Source organism: Camellia sinensis, chromosome 1 (genome assembly GCF_055761805.1).
Source record: "Camellia sinensis isolate YWXY chromosome 1, ASM5576180v1, whole genome shotgun sequence".
In the NCBI taxonomy this organism is placed as follows: Eukaryota; Viridiplantae; Streptophyta; class Magnoliopsida; order Ericales; family Theaceae; genus Camellia; species Camellia sinensis.
In genome coordinates, this window is record NC_138961.1 from 244,317,900 (window position 1) to 244,335,335 (window position 17,436).

The following is a 17,436-nucleotide window of genomic DNA, read 5'->3' on the forward strand; positions in this document are numbered from 1 at the left end:
AGAAAGATGGTTTAATGTCTAAATTGTCCGTGGCTAACAATTCCTTGTTTATGCCCTGATGCAATTTAATATGAGTCTTATAACACTTTCTTCAAACAAACTTTTTGATTTTCTCAAAATTATATATTTGATTATTATAAAACAAACTTTTTAATTAATTAATTAATGTGTATTTGATTTTGTTGTTGAACCAAATAAAATAAAATAAGATTGAATGTATATTTAGCTTTTGTTGTGAACCTTAAAAAAATAAAAAATAAAATAAAAAAATAAGTTGTTAACATTAAATATATTAAAAAAGAAAGAAAAAAGATTGAAGGTATATTTAGCTAAAACCTTTATAAAAAAAAGACAAAAGAAAAACAAGAAGGTTGTTAACATTAAATATATTAAAAAAGAAAGAAAAAAGATTGAAGGTATATTTAACTTTTGTTGTGAACCTTAAATAAAAAAAAAATAAAAAAAAATTATTAACATTAAATATATTAAAAAAGAAAGAAAAAAGATTGAAGGTATATTTAACTTTTGTTGTGAACCTTAAAAAATAAATAAATAAATAAATAAATAAAAATTGTTAACATTAAATATATTAAAAAAGAAAGAAAAAAGATTGAAGGTATATTTAACTTTTGTTGTGAACCTTAAAAAAAAATAAAAAATAAAAAATAAAAAAAAATAAAAAAAATTGTTAACATTAAATATATTTAAAAAGAAAGAAAAAAGATTGAAGGTATATTTAGTTTTTGTTGTGAACCTTTAAAAAAAAAAAAAAAAAAAAAAAAGTGGTTGTTAACATTAAATATAAAAAATAAAAATGGGGATTAAAGTGGGTTGGGGAAAATCCATACCCATTAAAAAATGGAGAGGGTGGTACCCATGGGGAATGGGAAATGGAGAATGGGGAAAATTTATTATAGGGGAATGAGGATGGGGAATTAATATCCACCCCATTGCCCCCCATTGCCATTCCTATGCAGAAGGACGCAGAAGCATATGTGAAGAAATGTGAAAAGTGCCAAAGATTCCCACCATTGATACACCAACCAGCAGCAGACCTGAATCATGTATCTAGTCCTTGGCCATTTGCCTAATGGGGCATAGATCTCATTGGGCAACTATCCCAAGCAACTGGGCAAAGGAAGTACTTGCTGGTGGCAACTGATTACTTCACTAAGTGGATAGAAGCTAAACCCCTAGCCAAAATCCGAGATGTGGATGTAAAAAAATTCATTTGGAAAAATATCATCACCAGATTTGGGATTCCAAGAGCAATAGTTGCAGACAATGGAACACAATTTGACAGTAAGCTAATTAAGAGCTTCTATGCAAAGTTTAAGATCAAGAATTACTTTTCAACACCAAGCTTTTCCCAAAGCAATGGACAAGCCGAAACATCCAACACAGTAATTCTGAACGGGATAAAAAAGAGGCTGCAGGCAGCAAAAGGAAAGTGGGTAGACGAGCTGCCCAACATGCTCTGGGCATATCGGACTACGCCGAGAAGATCAACAGGGAAATCCCCTTTTACCATGGCTTATGGCACAGAAGCAGTTATTCCGCTAGAGGTTGGCATCCCAGGAATCAGAATCCAGGGAGTAGAGAACGAAACTAATGATGTACTCTTAGCCCAAGATCTGGATCTTCTAGAAGAACAAAGGGAGAAAGCTGCAATTCAGCTCGCAGCATACCAACAGCAGCTTGCCTGAGCTTATAACAAGAGGGTTAACTCAAGGGAGTTCCAAGTCGGTGACCTGGTCTTGAGAAAAATCGTTGGCAACAAAAAAGATCCCAAAGAAGGGAAGCTTGGCCCAAATTGGGAAGGACCCTACAGAATAATCTCAGTACTGGATAATGGGGCTTATCGGCTTGAAGATAATGAGAGCAAAGAGTTGCCAAGGCCTTGGAACACTTGCAATTTGAAATTTTTTTATCATTAGAATTCCTTTGTTTTTTTTTTTGTCATTTGCCGAAGTAAATAAATAAAGATTTATCTTGGTTTTCTTTTCAAGATACTTGACATTGTCTCTAAAATACATGTATAATGAGAACCCAAGTAGAACTTAGGTTCATATAAGGGGGCAGAGAGAGGCGAAATCATTGTTTAACACTTGTTGAAATTTGTGGACAATTTACAAGTTGAAGTTAAACTGAAATCATTGTTTAACACTTGTTGAAATTTGTGGACAATTTACAAGTTGAAGCTAAACCGAAATCATTGCTTAAACACTTGTTGAAATTTGTGGACAATTTACAAGTTAAAGTTAAGGCAAGGTTAAAACACTTGTTGAAATTTTATGAAAAAATTTACAAAATGAAATCAAGGTTATGCCAAGAAAAGTACTTGGGTACTTGCCGAGGTAAAACATCAGTTTGAATAACCAAGGTGTGTCACCCCGAGAAGATTGCACGAGGATTGAAGTATATATTAAAGATATGCAAAAATATTCCAAGTATGGGGGCATACAAAGCAAACATGCAAGCATTCAAAAGCAAAAGAGCTGTTGTATTAAAAACACATCGGCAAAGTGAAGAAGTTTACAGTACTTCAAAAAAGAGAAAAACAAAGTACAGAAAAAGAAGGGAAAAACATAAGGCTAAGACTCCTCAGCAGTAGTAGTTGGTTGAGTTTGAAGTTCAGACGATTATTGGGAAGACATCTCAGCAGCCTTATCCGGCGCGAGCTCGGTGTCAATTACTACAAGAGTTTCGTCTAGGCTCTTGTCGGCAAAGGGAACGGCGGCAGATGTCCTCTCAGCCGCAGTTTTTTTTGGGACCTCTTCACCCTTCTCATCTTGAGTCAAGTCCAGGACTTGCTCATTCAGAGAAGGGGACTTGGTCCCAGTAGTCTCCTTTGATCTCCACACCAAAACTTCCTCCTCGGCCTCATCCTCAGAATCAGATTCGTTGTCAGATTGACTGGGAGGTGGAGTTGGAGGGAATGGCAGGGGAATGGCATCGGCGTTCCTCAAGGAGGAGTCCTCAGGGACATCAAGTTTCTTCAGCACAGTCATCCAACCAAGGGAGAAACCCTTGTTGCATGCTTGCTTGACTTGTTTTTCATAAGCCTCCGTGACATCAGCCATGCCCTGGGCATACGCCTTCTCGTAGGCGTCATTGATTTCGGCCTCTTTGGTGGCCAAGGCGTCTTGAAGCTCTTTTTGGGCCTGGGCCACTTTATCCTCAGCCTCCTTCAGCTGCGCTTGAAGGACTTTGTTTATCGCCTCAGCAGCACCAACCTTCTCCTCAGCTTCGTCTTTTGCTTTAATAGCGACCTCGGCCTGGTCCTCCAAGGTCTTCATCTTGGATTGCAAATTTTTATTGGTTTTTTGAAGGCTGGAGACCTCCCTCTTCTTTTCGGCTAGCTCCTCACGGTTCTTAAAAGATTGAACTGAGAAAGAATGGGCGTGCTGAATGGCCTGAAAGTAAACAAAACAAAAGTTGTTAGAAAAAATTACAAGTATGGAAAGAACAAAACAAAAGAAGAAGTTGCTAGATCAAGACACTTACTTGAACGGAACGTTGAAGCATCAGAGCGTAATTTTCATACTCGCTCAACTCGACGTTTCGGTCAAGATCGCCGGGGAGAAGCAGAGCAGTACTGAGGGTTACGCCGACGTTGATGTCCTCAGCGCTATCGTTGGCCATGACAAGCTTATCTTCCAGAGTGATTGCGGGGGCCCAGGGGGCATCAGGCTTTTTAGACCCCGAGGTCATTGCAGAAGATGACCTCGGCCTCTTGGATTTGGTAGATTCGGATGGAAGTGTTTCAGCGGACCTCTTCGCAGGGACAGAGGCAGTTTTCTCACTCGGAGCCAGTTTAAAAATTGGCAAGGTATCCTCAGAATTAATCTGAGGCACCTTTGCCTTTGGCTGAGCCTTTTTGATTCGTTTTGGCTTTGAAGGAGGCTGGGTTTGTGTTGGCTGAGCATCAACATCAGAAGGAATGCTGGCTAAGAGATCTTTAGCAAACGCTTTTTGGCGGCCCATCTCAGCAGCAAGAACAAGTCATCGACGACGTTTTCATTGAGATGGTGGAATCAGGTATGGAGCCGAGGTTGAAGGTTGCTCAGCTGGATTAGAGATTGATCCTTGGTCTGTCCGAGATGTGGACGCGGCTTGTGGAGTTATGGCAGATGGTGGAAAAAGGCTTTTCTTCTTCTTTTTTGGGACGTCGGGGAGAGCTGACTTGTAAGTGAGAATAAAGTTGAGAAGTAGAGGGGCCTTCCGCTTGTGAACTGGTAAATTCAGTAGTTTCTTTAAGTCTTTGCTGGGAAAGAAAGACTGACGGAAGCCCTTTGGTAACTGAGGAAGAACTGTAAAACAGAAAAAAAAAACATAGACATTAGAACAGAATGTTGAAAACTTTATACAAGAAAGCAAGAAAAATGTGTAAAGGGTGGCCCTTACCAGCTCCTTCCCCGAAAACTGTACGACTTAAGGGATAAAGATAGAGGTCATCGTTTGGCTGAAACTCCCAGTTTCCCGAGACGATGAAGTAATCATCCCCCGCTCCCTTGTTGGAATCAGGGAGGTCGGCAATGATTTTGTATTTAGTGGACCTCGGCTTAAGGTAATAAATGTGACCTTTTTCCGATTTCAGGCGACACATGGTATAACAGTACTGGAAATCGGCAAGAGTTATCCTAGCACTCTCTTGTTTGGCTAAAGCTATGGTACCGTTAATAACTCGGTAAGAGTTAACGGCAAGTTGCATTGGGTTCAACTTATAGAAATGAAGGATGTGACGGAAAAAATGGTCAAGTGGAAACCTAAGTCCACACTCAATAAACGCAACCACTGGGAAAGGCACGAGGTTTTCATCGAGCATGATAGAGTCATCCTCCCCAATCAACCCCAGATGAACGTTGGCCGGGATTTCGAACTCCTGCCTAAAGTACCCTAATTTTTCTGGGGTGTTTACCCTATGTTCCCACATACCCATGATGTCGGCTTAAATGGAGATATTGGATTTCAGGAAGAAGTATTTTTGGAGGGTTTAAAGGACCTCGGCTAAAAATCTACAATATGCTATGATAAGGGTTTGTACGGATCTAGAAGGAGTTCGTTTCAGTTTTTCCTAAAAATTGTGGGTTCTACAAACAAGTCCCAAACCTAAAGTTATGGAGATGAAGATTGAGAGAACAAATCTAGAAAATAGAAAAACAGGGATCTGTTTCAGAAACAAGAATGGTGATGAAGACATCAAGAAATCAAGACAAAAAGATTGCACAAGTGTATTAGGCCAAGAACAGTGGCAAAAAGCAACATGCATGTGAACAGTACAAGTGTTCATGACATAGACAAAGAGCAAAATTATGAAATAAACATGTCCAGATACATGATTCGCAAATCGAATATTTGAGTAAAACAACAAATGGCGACTAAATGAAAGAACATAATTTCATGAAACACAACAAGAATCGAAAACCAGGAGGAATGGTGACTTACCAGAGAAAAGAAGACGATGCTTGAGATCGCCGAAGTCAGAAGAACGACTGCGGTAGAACAGATTGGCAAGAACCACTCCAGAAGAGGTGAACGGTAGTGATGGCAGAGCTTCAGAGCTTGGAAAAATTAAGGATTAAAGGAAGCTAGAGAGAGAAAGAGTTTTGAATAAAGGCAATGTAAAGTGAAAAAAAATGAAAGAGGGAAACAAGTTTTGTCAAAGACTTGAAACGGCGACAAAAGAGGGCAATTAATGCGCCTGGAACAGCGAATGCGTCAGACGGCGCATGTAAGCGCGAAACGACTTATAAGCGTGTCCAGAGTACGATCCAGTAAGGAGAAAACACAAGGCTAAACGGTTGAGTTGTTATGCATAACAGCTCATACGCGTGAAGAAGCTCTTGGAATTATTGATCTCTGAAAAAGACATATCGGCCTATGATGATGATCTTGGCTAGGCCGATGTACTGGCAGGAAGGAATGATATAGGTTCCATCACCTTAGAATGTCGAGGTAATAAAACCTAGGGGCAGTTGTGGGGATATATTTTCTGAGTATCAACACGCGGCTAAGGTGACGCCGACGTATCAGCCGAGATGCCACGTGTCCTGGTCATGACACCGAAGTTATCTCAGCAAGGCCGAGGTTACCTCCGAAGATATCGGAATCCAAGATAAGCGGATAAGGCACAAGAGTCCTAGAAAAGGGGAAGACTACAGTTGAGAAAGGATAAGACTCTTAGAGAGTTTATCCCAATCCTACTGGGAGTTCAAGATTAATAGTAATCCTAAGTTCATTAGAGCTAGGCTCCTGTTGGGACAAGGATTGAGTTAGCTATAAAAGAAAGGCACCCCCGTGGGTCTAAGGTATGCAATTTATGTTCTGAACAGTGAATTTAGTACTATTGATTATCTTTGAGAGATATACTGACTTGATCGTCGGAGTGCCCCCGGGTGGACGAACCACCGCCGGAATCTTCTCTTTCTATTGTAGGTCAACTAGGTGTCATCTATTCTGCCAGTTCTCTCCAGCTGAATACTAAGTTGGGCAGTGTGATCGGAAAATCACTCACACAATTATTATGTCAATTTACAGTTTTTAATGATATTAGAAATATGTTTCAATTAATAATTTAGGTAATTTTATTATTGTATAGGAGAACAATTATGAATTTCATTTTTTTAGTTAATTCTGTTAAATAAAAAATTCTAATAAGGGGGTATTTGTAATTTTCCAAACTACAGGAGTAATCTGTACTTTAAACAAACCTCAAGGGGTGTAATTATAATTTACCCTTTTTTTAATTTTAATATTCACAAATTTAATTATTGAAATTATAAAATTCAAATTTAAATGGTCCTAAACTCCCCCATAAAGATATCCTAACGTTATATTTGTTTGGACATAAAATATTTTTTAAAATATTTTTATTTATATTTGGTATAAAGAAAAATATTTTTTTTATTGTTAACAGAAGATAAATTTATTTAAATGAATAACATTTTTTTAGTTTTAAAAGGTAAAAAACATTTTTTAAACTAAAATTTTACTAATTCCATCACATTACCACCACCTATCACCTTTATCACTACTATCACAACCACAAACACTGTCATTATCGTTGTTGTAACACCCACCTCTTTCTTAGTTGTTACTTTTATAATTAATCTGAATTATGCATTTATCTATGCCTTATGTGGTTAATTATGTGCATTATGTTTGTTAACAAATATGTTCCTTTATGAAAAGATCTGTCTGATTCGTTAAATCGTAGAGTTATTAAATTGGTTAGTGGACTAAGTGGATAAGTTGTCACACCTTAATTAGGTCAAGTAATAATTTAATTAACTAGTTAATGTAGGTGAGGAGGCTCTCACTTAATCAAACTAAATTTAACTAGAGATATGATTATATATATGTGTGTGACCTCAATTAAAAGAGAGAGAAAGAGATACAATCTGAGAAAGAGTGTGTGAGAATGTTCTAGAGTTTGAGCTTGTATGAGTGATCAAGAAGAAGAATGAGAGAATTTGAGACAACTTCATCAATTAACACATTAAGGTAAACAAATTCTTTCTAATTCCTTGCATGAGATCAATTTTCATCTTGAATTCAAGGAATTTGAAGAGTGTGTGAGGGATTGAGTGGTGTAAGTTGAGCTAAAGACCCTAATAAGAGGGATTGTCACATAACCTTGCCTGTATTCCATTACCTTGCTTATTTCTATGGTTTTATATGAATTTAAGTCATATTTCTGTGGTTTTGTTGAGACATAGAATCATCATATGCCTTCCCTCCTTAATCTTTAAGGTGTTTATGAGATTAAGGGATTTGATGTTTGAATTTTAAGTCCTACTCTTGGTAATTGTTTTTATACCATATTTCTTAATTTTTGGTCCTTGATTTAAGTGAATTTGGGTTTGATTTTTGGTGGTTTGAAGTTCCAAAAACAAGGCAAAAACTCGGTTCTAGAACACCCAGAACCGCACGTGCGACAAGGGAGCCCGCACGTGCAGGAGAGCACTGGCGCACGTGCGGCAGGTAGTCCTGCACACACGGAAAACAGGGGAGAAGAAGGTGCGATTCTGAAATAAAAGCACCTACCGATGCACGTGCGGTGGAAGTCCCACACGTGCGGCCAAGGGAGTCCGCACATGCGACAGTTTGGTTAGGCCACTTTCACTTTTTTGCTTCGTTTACCCCGCTTACGGGCCTCTGTTAACGTGTTTTGCATCCGTAATTGCCATCCATTTGTATTTCTTACACATTAATGAATTAAAAGGCGTTTAGATCAATCAATTCAAAAGTAATGGAACTAATAAGTTGAATGTATGACAATTAAGTATTCTAAGTTTATATTTGTCTGTGTAGGTCAAACACCATGTTCCAGTCACCTACATCACGGAACCCACTGTGAGTAACACTACTGTAAAAATATGTTTATTTTAAATTATCTTTTCTCTTCTTCGAATTAATGCATTACTCTGATATGTTTCTTATGTTGATGAATGATAATTTTATCTCAGTTTTCATTGTTTACTGTGACGACCCTGTCACGTCACCTATTTATATGATCACAGTTCTGTCAGTTCCATTTCATGGAACTCCTGTTTAATATGGTGTTGACTATCATATCTGATCTCCGGTCTTCATAGCCGCCTGTTCAGTCTTCATGCCCGCCTGTTCGGTCTTCATGACCATCTATTCGGCCATCTAGGCTGCCTGTATTTATTACTTTTGGATATACTACGTGTCATATCATGTCTCTCACTTGTGATACGAACCTATTCAGTATATACTTTATCTTACATCATGTTCGTCATTCAGAATCTTTTTACTCAGTTGTTATTCACTGGGCTTTAGCTCATGTTTTGTATATATGTATATGTAGGTAATCTAGTTCATAAGGGAACGTAGCTGACAATCTTGCCTCCGTTTTGGTCAAACCACCTTTTGCGCCTCTCGTCGAGGTTCCCATCTGTTGGAACATAGGCTAACCCTATGATTACCTCTTTTGGCACTCCCACACACTTGTGATCGGTTGTCATTGGTGTTGTAGTTATTGTTGATGGGAATGACTTATCCCTTTTGGTTGTGATGTAATTATAAGAAACTTATAATGCTTGGATGTACATGTGTATATATATATATAAATATATAGCTACGTTTTTGTCTCATTTAAGTTCACAGCTCATTAGACGTTTTACTTTTATATATTAGCTTCCGCTAGCCCCATTCATTTGTTTTGTTCAGTTAGGCCTTCGGTAATCACAGATTACTGGCCGATTACGACACTAAACCTATAGGAGCGGGTTTAAGTTATGATAAAGTGATATCAGAGCACGAGTTGTACCGCACACCCGCATCCAAATGAGCTATAAGATGTCCTAGAAAAGAAATTAGGGCATGTTCGCTGCATGTGTAAGTGTGTGTGGTTTATCTGATGTGTCTATAAGGTAATAATAATACATGTGTAAACTTTATGTGTCCTATGTTTATTATCACTCTATTTATATATAGCTCAATGGAAGAAACAAGACCTGCAGAGACATCTGAAACTTCTAATACAAGAATGGATCGGCTAGAGCGAATGGTGGAGTTATTGATAGAAGCACTAAGACAACAATTGAGACAACCTTTTCCACGTCCTCCTCCGCCACCAGTTCTAATGGAGCCACCCAACAACAGTGACATTATCACCCTGACACAGAAGTCTAACAAGCTGAAACTGCCTACCTTTTCGGGAGGCCTTGAACCACTCAAAGCTGAAGCCTGGATTTTGGAGATTGAAAATTTATTCGAAGTATTTCCATGTACTGAAGAGTAGAAGGTTCTGTTAGCAACTTTTACCTTGCAAGAAAAAGCAAGAAGATGGTGGATGCTTGTTTGGAATCAGCAAACCACTATGGTTTGGGCATAGTTTAAAGAAGTTTTTTATGAAAAATATTTTCCACAGTGTGTGAGAGACCGCAAGGTGACAAAATTTGAGCAGTAGAAGCAAGGTACTATGACAGTAGCAGAATATGAAGCTAAGTTCACAGAGCTTGCGCGTTGCGCACCACATATGGTAGACACAGAGTATAAGAAAGCCAGAAAGTTTGAAGGCGGTTTGGATGTTGAGGTTCTTGATCGAGTTATTGTACGCAAACTAGAAAAATATGTTGATGTTTTAGATAGATCCATCATAGCTGAGGCGAATGTTGTCATGCTAAGGCAAGCGAAGGCACCGGTGATTGAATGGAATGGTAAAAGGCCGGGGTCTAATTTCAAGAAGGGTCGGAACAATTTCAGCACTCCACCGAACAAAAGACAGAATACAGGGTCATCTACTAGCTCAAGCCAAGGGACTGATACCCCGATTTGCCCAGAGTGTGGAAAGAGACATAAGAGAGTTTGTCGTAGAATTTCGGGTGCATGTTTCCGGTGTGGAAAAACAGGCCATATGATCAAGGATTGTCTTTTAATATCCCAGAGTGCAAGCCAGCCCAGGGCTAGTTCAGCTGCATCCGTGTCAACACCGCGAGTAACTTTGAAAGTAGTTACAAGGAAGGAAACTCTAAAACAAGGACGGGTTTTTGCATTGGTGTCGGGTGATGTGCAGACTACAGAGACGGTTGTGTCAAGTATTCTTCCTTTCTGTTCTCAGAATGCACATGTATTAATTGATTCGGGGTCTACACATTCTTTCGTGTCCTATGTTTTTGCTCCAAAATTACTTAGACCCTTGGAAGCAATGGAATATGTATTAGTTGTAACCTCTCCGGTGGGAGAAGCTATGATCTGTGCATCCATGTATTCTGCATGTGAGATCAATATCGGAGACATGAATTTGTATGTGGATTTGTTACCTCTAGACATTGCATATTTTGATGTAATCTTGGGGATGGATTGGTTATCTAAATATTGTGCTACACTTGGTTGCTCAACCAAACAAATTGTGTTTCATTTACCTGAAAGGCCTGAATTTATGTTTAGTTAAAGTAGTGTCATATCTCCCCCATATTTGATTTCCTTCATGAAAGTGAATAGATTAATTAATAAGGGTTATAAGGGATTTTTATGTTCGGTACTAATAGTGTCAACCACTACTAAACTAGATGTAAGTAATGTTCCTATGGTGAAAGAATTTCCAGATGTATTTCCAGATGATTTGCCCGGGAATTTAATTAATAGAGAAATCGAGTTCACTATTGAGATAGTACCAGGTACCCAACCAATTTCTAAGACCCCATACTGGATGTCAACTACCAAGTTAAAAGAATTGAAAACTCAATTACAAGAGTTGCTGAATAAGAAATTTAACAGGCCTAGTACATCTCCGTAGGGTGCTCCAGTGCTATTTTTCAAGAAGAATGATGGAACCTTAAGGCTTTTTATCGACTATCGGGAGTTGAATAAGGTGACAATTAAGAATAAGTACCCGTTGCCACGTATTAATAATATGTTTGACCAGTTATAAGGGGGCACAAGTGTTCTCTAAAATTGACCTACGATTTGAGTATCATCAATTAAAAGTCAAAACTGAGGATGTGAAGAAGACTACCTTTCAAACAAGATACGGTCATTATGAATTCCTCGTTATGCTTTTTGGAGTTACTAATGCACCAGCTGCTTTTATGGATCTAATGAACAAAATCTTTAAGCCATTCCTTGATGAGTTCATTGTGGTCTTTATCGATGATATTCTAATTTATTCCAAAAGCAAGGAGGAACATGAACATCATTTGAGACTTACTCTTCAAACGTTGAGGGAGAAGAAATTGTATGCTAAGTTGTCAAAATGTGAATTTTGGCTGGATAGTGTAACATTTTTAGGGCATGTGATAATGAAAAAAGGTATTTCTGTTGATCCACAAAAGGTAGAGGCTGTTGTCAATTGGCCGAGACCAATGAATGTGACAGAAGTTCATAGTTTCGTGGGTCTAGCTAGGTACTATCACAGATTTGGGAAGGACTTCTCGAAGATTGACTTACCACTCACTCAATTGACCCAAAAGGGAGTGTCATTCGAGTGGACAGAACCACGAGAGACAGCTTTTTAAGAATTGAAGACAAGACTGGTGGTAGCACCAATCCTCACTTTACCTTCTGGAATGGATGGCTTTACTATCTATAGTGATGCCTCTTATTAAGGCTTGGGATGCGTGTTGATGCAAAACGGAAGGGTGATTGCCTATGCGTCCTATCAGTTGAGACCGCATGAAAAGAGTTACCCAACTCACAATCTAGAATTGGCTGCGGTGATTTTTGTACTGAAGATTTTGCGCCACTATTTGCATGGGGCTACGTGTGAGGTGTATACGGATCACAAAAGTTTAAAATATTTCTTTACCTAGAAAGAGCTAAACATGAGACAGCGTAGATGGCTAGAATTGATTAAGGATTATGATTTGCAAATTATGTATCATCCTAGAAAAGCTAATACAGTAGCTAATGCTCTTAGTCGAAAATCCATGAGGAACTTAGCTTGTTTACTTACTAGACAGAAAACAGTGGTGTAGGAGCCGACAATAATTGAAGAAATTAAAGAAAAACAGTTGCAAGACGAATTTTTCAAGAAGATAGTGCAGGAATGGGAATCTAAACCTAGACCAGGATTTAGTCTTGAGAACGCTACACTCAAGTTTCAAGGACGGTTGTGTGTACCAGATGACAGTGATTTGAAGAAACAGATTCTTCAAGAAGCTCACGGGTCTAAATTCTCCATCCATCCAGGGAACACAAAGATGTATCAAGATTTGAAGAAGAATTTTTTGTGGCCGGGAATGAAAAAGAAAATTACTGAATTTGTATCCAAGTGCTTGCAATGCCAACAAGTTAAGGCGGAACATCAACGACCTGCAGGGTTGTTTCAACCATTACCAATACCAGAGTGGAAATGGGAACATATTACAATGGATTTCGTGGTTGGCTTACCTCGCTCCAGTAAAGGTATGGATTCTATTTGGGTGGTTGTTGATTGATTGACAAAATCTGCTCATTTCTTGCCCATCAAAACGACATATGATGCGGATAAATTGGCTACCATGTATATGGATGAGATTGTGAGGCTGCATAGAGTACCTGTATCAATTGTGTCTGACAGAGATCCGAAATTCACTTTGAGATTTTGGCAAAGTTTGCAAAAGGCAATGGGAGCAAAACTGAGGTTTAGCAACGCATACCATCCACAAACAGATGGCCAATCAGATAGAACAATTCAAACACTTGAGGATATGCTACGCATGTGTGTATTGGATTTTTGAGGAAATTGGGAAACACATTTGCCTTTGGTTGAATTTGCCTACAACAATAATTATCACTCGAGTCTTGGCATGGCACCATACGAGGCTCTTTATGGCAGGAAATGTCGATCGCCACTTTGTTAGGCAGAAGTTGGAGATAAACCATTATTAGGACCTGAACTTGTACAAGAGACTACAGAGAAAGTAAAGTTGATTTAACAACGATTGAAAACCGCCTAAAGCCGACAGAAAAGTTATACTGACGTGCGTAGACGGGGAAGAGAATATGAAATAGGCAACCATGTCTTCATTAAAGTTACACCGATAAAGGGACACACTCGTTTTGGAGTCAAGGGTAAGTTAGCGCCTCGCTACATTGGACCCTATGAGATTATTGAGAAATTGAGTCCAGTGGCGTACCGAATAGCTCTACTTTTGGATATAGAACACATGCATAACATCTTTCATATTTCCATGCTAAGGAAGTCTCTCTTAGACCCTCAACAAGTTGTTGAACCGACTTAGATACCTATGAGTGGTGATTATGCATACACAGAACGACCTATCCGAATTGTTAGTTATCGAATTAAAAAGTTAAGGAATAAAGAAATTTCATTGGTAAATGTGGACTGGCAGAACCGTAATGGCTTGTATGCAACTTGGGAAAGAGAAGTGGACATGTAAGAGAAATACCTTGAACTATTTCCATTATATTCTGCACTCTTCACTGAAGAAGGTACTTGAGTTTGGAGGACCAAACATCCTAAAGGGGAGAGATGATAATACCCGTCTCTTTCTTAGCTTTCACTTTATGAATAATCTGAATTATGCATTTATCTATGCCTTATATGCTTAATTATGCGCATTATGTTTGTTAACAGATATGTTTCTTTATGAAAAGACCTGTCTAATTCGTTAAATCGTAGAGTTATTAAAATGGTTAGTGGACTAAGTGGGTAAGTTGTCACACCTTAATTAGGTCAAGTAATAATTTAATTAACTAATTAACTAGTTAATGTAGGTAAGGAGGCTCTCACTTAATTAAACTAAATTTAACTAGAGATGTGATTATATATATGTGTGTGACCTCAATTAGAAGAGAGAGAAAGAGAGAGAGTGTGTGTGAGAGTGTTCTAGAGTTTGAGCTTGTATGAGTGATCAAGAAGAAGAATGAGAGAATTTGAGACAACTTCATCAATTAACCCATTAAGGTAAACAAATTCTTCTTAATTCCTTGCATAAGATCAATTTTCATCTTGAATTTATGGAATTTGAAGAGTGTGTGAGGCATTGAGTGGTGTAAGTTGAGCTAGAGACCCTAATAAGAGGGATTGTCCCATAACCTTGCATTTATTCCATCACCTTGCTCATTCCTATGGTTTTATATGAATTTAAGTCATATTTTTGTGGTTTTGTTGAGACACAGAATTACCATGTGCCTTCCCTCCTTAATCTTTAAGGTGTTTATGAGATTAAGGGATTTGATGTTTGAATTTTAAGTCCTACTCTTGGTAATTGTTTTTATACCATATTTCTTAATTTTTGGTCCTTGATTTAAGTGAATTTGGGTTTGATTTTTGGTGGTTTGAAGTTCCAAAAACAAGACAAAAACTCGGTTCTAGAACACCCAGAACCGCACGTGCGGCAATGGAGCCCGCACGTGCAAGAGAGCAGTGGCGCACGTGAGGCTAGTAGGCCCGCACGTGCGGAAAACAGGTGAGAAAAAGGTGCGGTTCTGAAATAAAAGCACCTACCAGTGCACGTGCAGTGGAAGTCCCATACATACGGCTAAGGGAGTCCGCACGTACGGCAGTTTGCCTGGGCCACTTTTACTTTTCTACTTCGTTTACCCCGCTTCCGGGCCTCTGTTAACGTGTTTTGCATCTGTAATTGCCATCCATTTATATTGCTTAAACTAATGAATTAAAAGGCGTTTAGATTAATCAATTCCAAAGTAATGGAACTAATAAGTTGAATGTATGACAATTAAGTATTCTACATTTATATCTGTCTATATAGATCAAACACCACGTTCCAGTCACCTACATCACGGAACCCACTGTGAGTAACACTACTGTAAAAATATGTTTATTTTAAATTATCTTTTCTCTGCTTCGAATTTATACATTACTCCGATATGTTTCTTATGTTAATGAATGATAATTCTATCTCAGTTTTCATTGTTTACTGTGATGACCCTGGCACCTATTCATATGATCACAGTTCTGTCAGTTTCATTTCATGGAACTCCTGTTTAATATGGTGTTGACTATCATATCTGATCTCTGGTCTTCATGGCCGTCTATTTGATTTTCATGGCAGCCTATTCGATCTTCATAACCTCATGTTCAGTCTTTTTGACCGCATGTTGCTGTCTAGGCCGCCTGTATTTATTACTTTTGGATATACTACGTGTCATATCATGCCTCTCACTTGTGATACGAACATGTTCAGTATATACTTTATTTTACATCATGTTCGTCATTCAGAACCTTTTTACTCAGTTGTTATTCACTGGGCTTTAGCTCATGTTTTGTATATATGTATATGTAGGTAATCTAGTTCAGGAGGGAACGTAGCAGACAATCTTGCCTCTGTTTTGATCAAACCACCTTTTGCGTCTCTCGTCGAGGTTCCCATCTATTGGAGCATGGGCTAACCCAGTGATTACCTCTTTTGGCACTCCCACACACTTGTGACTAGTTGTCATTGGTGTTATAGTTGTTGTTGATGGGAATGACTTATCCCTTTTGGTTGTGATGTAATTATAAGAAACTTGTAATGCTTGGACGTATATGTGTATATATATATATAAATATATAGCTACGTTTTTGTCTTGTATAAGTTCACAGCTCGTTGGACATTTTACTTTTATATATTAGCTTCTGCTAGCCCCATTCAATTGTTTTGTTCAGTTAGGCCTTCGGTAATCGCAAATTACTGGATGGTTACGACACTATACCTATAGGGGCGGGTTTGGGTTATGACAGTTGTCGTTACAACTACCACACCACTACTATTGTTGTCACCACCACTAGTATCCAATACCTCCACCTCAACTACCACCAACTTTTAGTGCATTGAAAAAACGTTTTCTATAAAACTATATATATATATATATGTCTAACTAACGGAGTGTAAAATAATAACAAGAGTTGACATGAGAATTACGGACTATCTAAGCCTTATATTTTGGTTGGCCGCAATTAGTAGCCCAGGAAATTTTGAAGCTTGTTGGAAAGGTTGACTATCAAAAAAGACAAAGAAGTTCCAAGAAATGAGTGAATAAAGGACTGGTGGATAATCTTCACTGTATTTAAAAAATAAATTTTGTTTGTGTACTTAACAAAAAACGAAATACAGAAGAAATAAAGGAAATGAAAGAGTTTGTTTGATTACAAAAATCAAATTAGAATATAAAATAAATAAATAAAACATAACAGATTTTTAATTTTGTTACAAAAACAAAATCAAAATCTGATATAAATAAATAAATAAATTGAAAGTAAATTAAATACTTACCTTATTTATTTGTCGAGCAAATTTTTGATCAAGTCCAGTGTTTTACACTGTATCCTTAAGACATATTCGTTCTCTCCACGGTGCTTTCAGATTGTGAACGTCTGTCTCACAAGATAAAATGATCAACTACGAATAATTGCAGCACTACAAATTATTCACATAACGAACACACTTTGTGTGTACACTTTTTCTCACAGAAATTTAATACAGCAAAATGCAGAGATTTATTGCAGCAGAGAAGAACGAAAATTGTGTATCTAAAATTCAAATGATGGCATGTCTTATTTATAGATGATTTCGTGGTTGTACATATTTGAATGAACATGTATGGTACCTATTCGAACAGATTTGGTTTGATTTTCAAACAGATAAAACTATTTTGGGTTTGAATAGATTCGGATCTGTTGGACAGATATGAAACTGTACATAATTTAAACTACACTGATTTGAATTTAAATTGTACAGAATTTCTGAAGAGGTGCAAACGAAAATTTAAATTTTATTTCCAACCAGAATTTGAAATAAAAAATGAAGAGATTTTATTTCTAAAAAAAAAAAATTAAATTCAAATATTTTTGGCCCAAAAAGATAAGTATTGGGCCAGACAAACCCAACCCAACCTCACACCACGCACCCCCGCCCAAGCCCAGGCCTAGCCCAGCTCGCGCGCGCGTTTATTTTTGGGTCCTATGAGTCTAGCCCAATTTGGTCATAACCTCTCCCTTCTACAAACTTGGGGTGCTCC

The 17,436-nt window shown here is 37.9% G+C and overlaps 1 protein-coding gene across 1 annotated transcript; it reads left to right on the plus strand.

Annotated features, from left to right (window-relative positions):
* The first annotated feature begins 9,952 nt into the window (after nt 1–9,952).
* Nucleotides 9,953–10,924, plus strand: LOC114290259 (uncharacterized). Its single transcript, XM_028234129.2, has one exon. The coding sequence runs from the start codon at nt 9,953–9,955 to the stop codon at nt 10,922–10,924; it is 972 nt and encodes a 323-aa protein (XP_028089930.2).
* Nucleotides 10,925–17,436: the final 6,512 nt, after the last annotated feature.

What these genes read in the sequence shown, in the direction of transcription:
- LOC114290259 (XM_028234129.2), top strand. Translation starts at nt 9,953, where the DNA reads ATGACAGTAGCAGAATATGAAGCTAAGTTCACAGAGCTTGCGCGTTGC.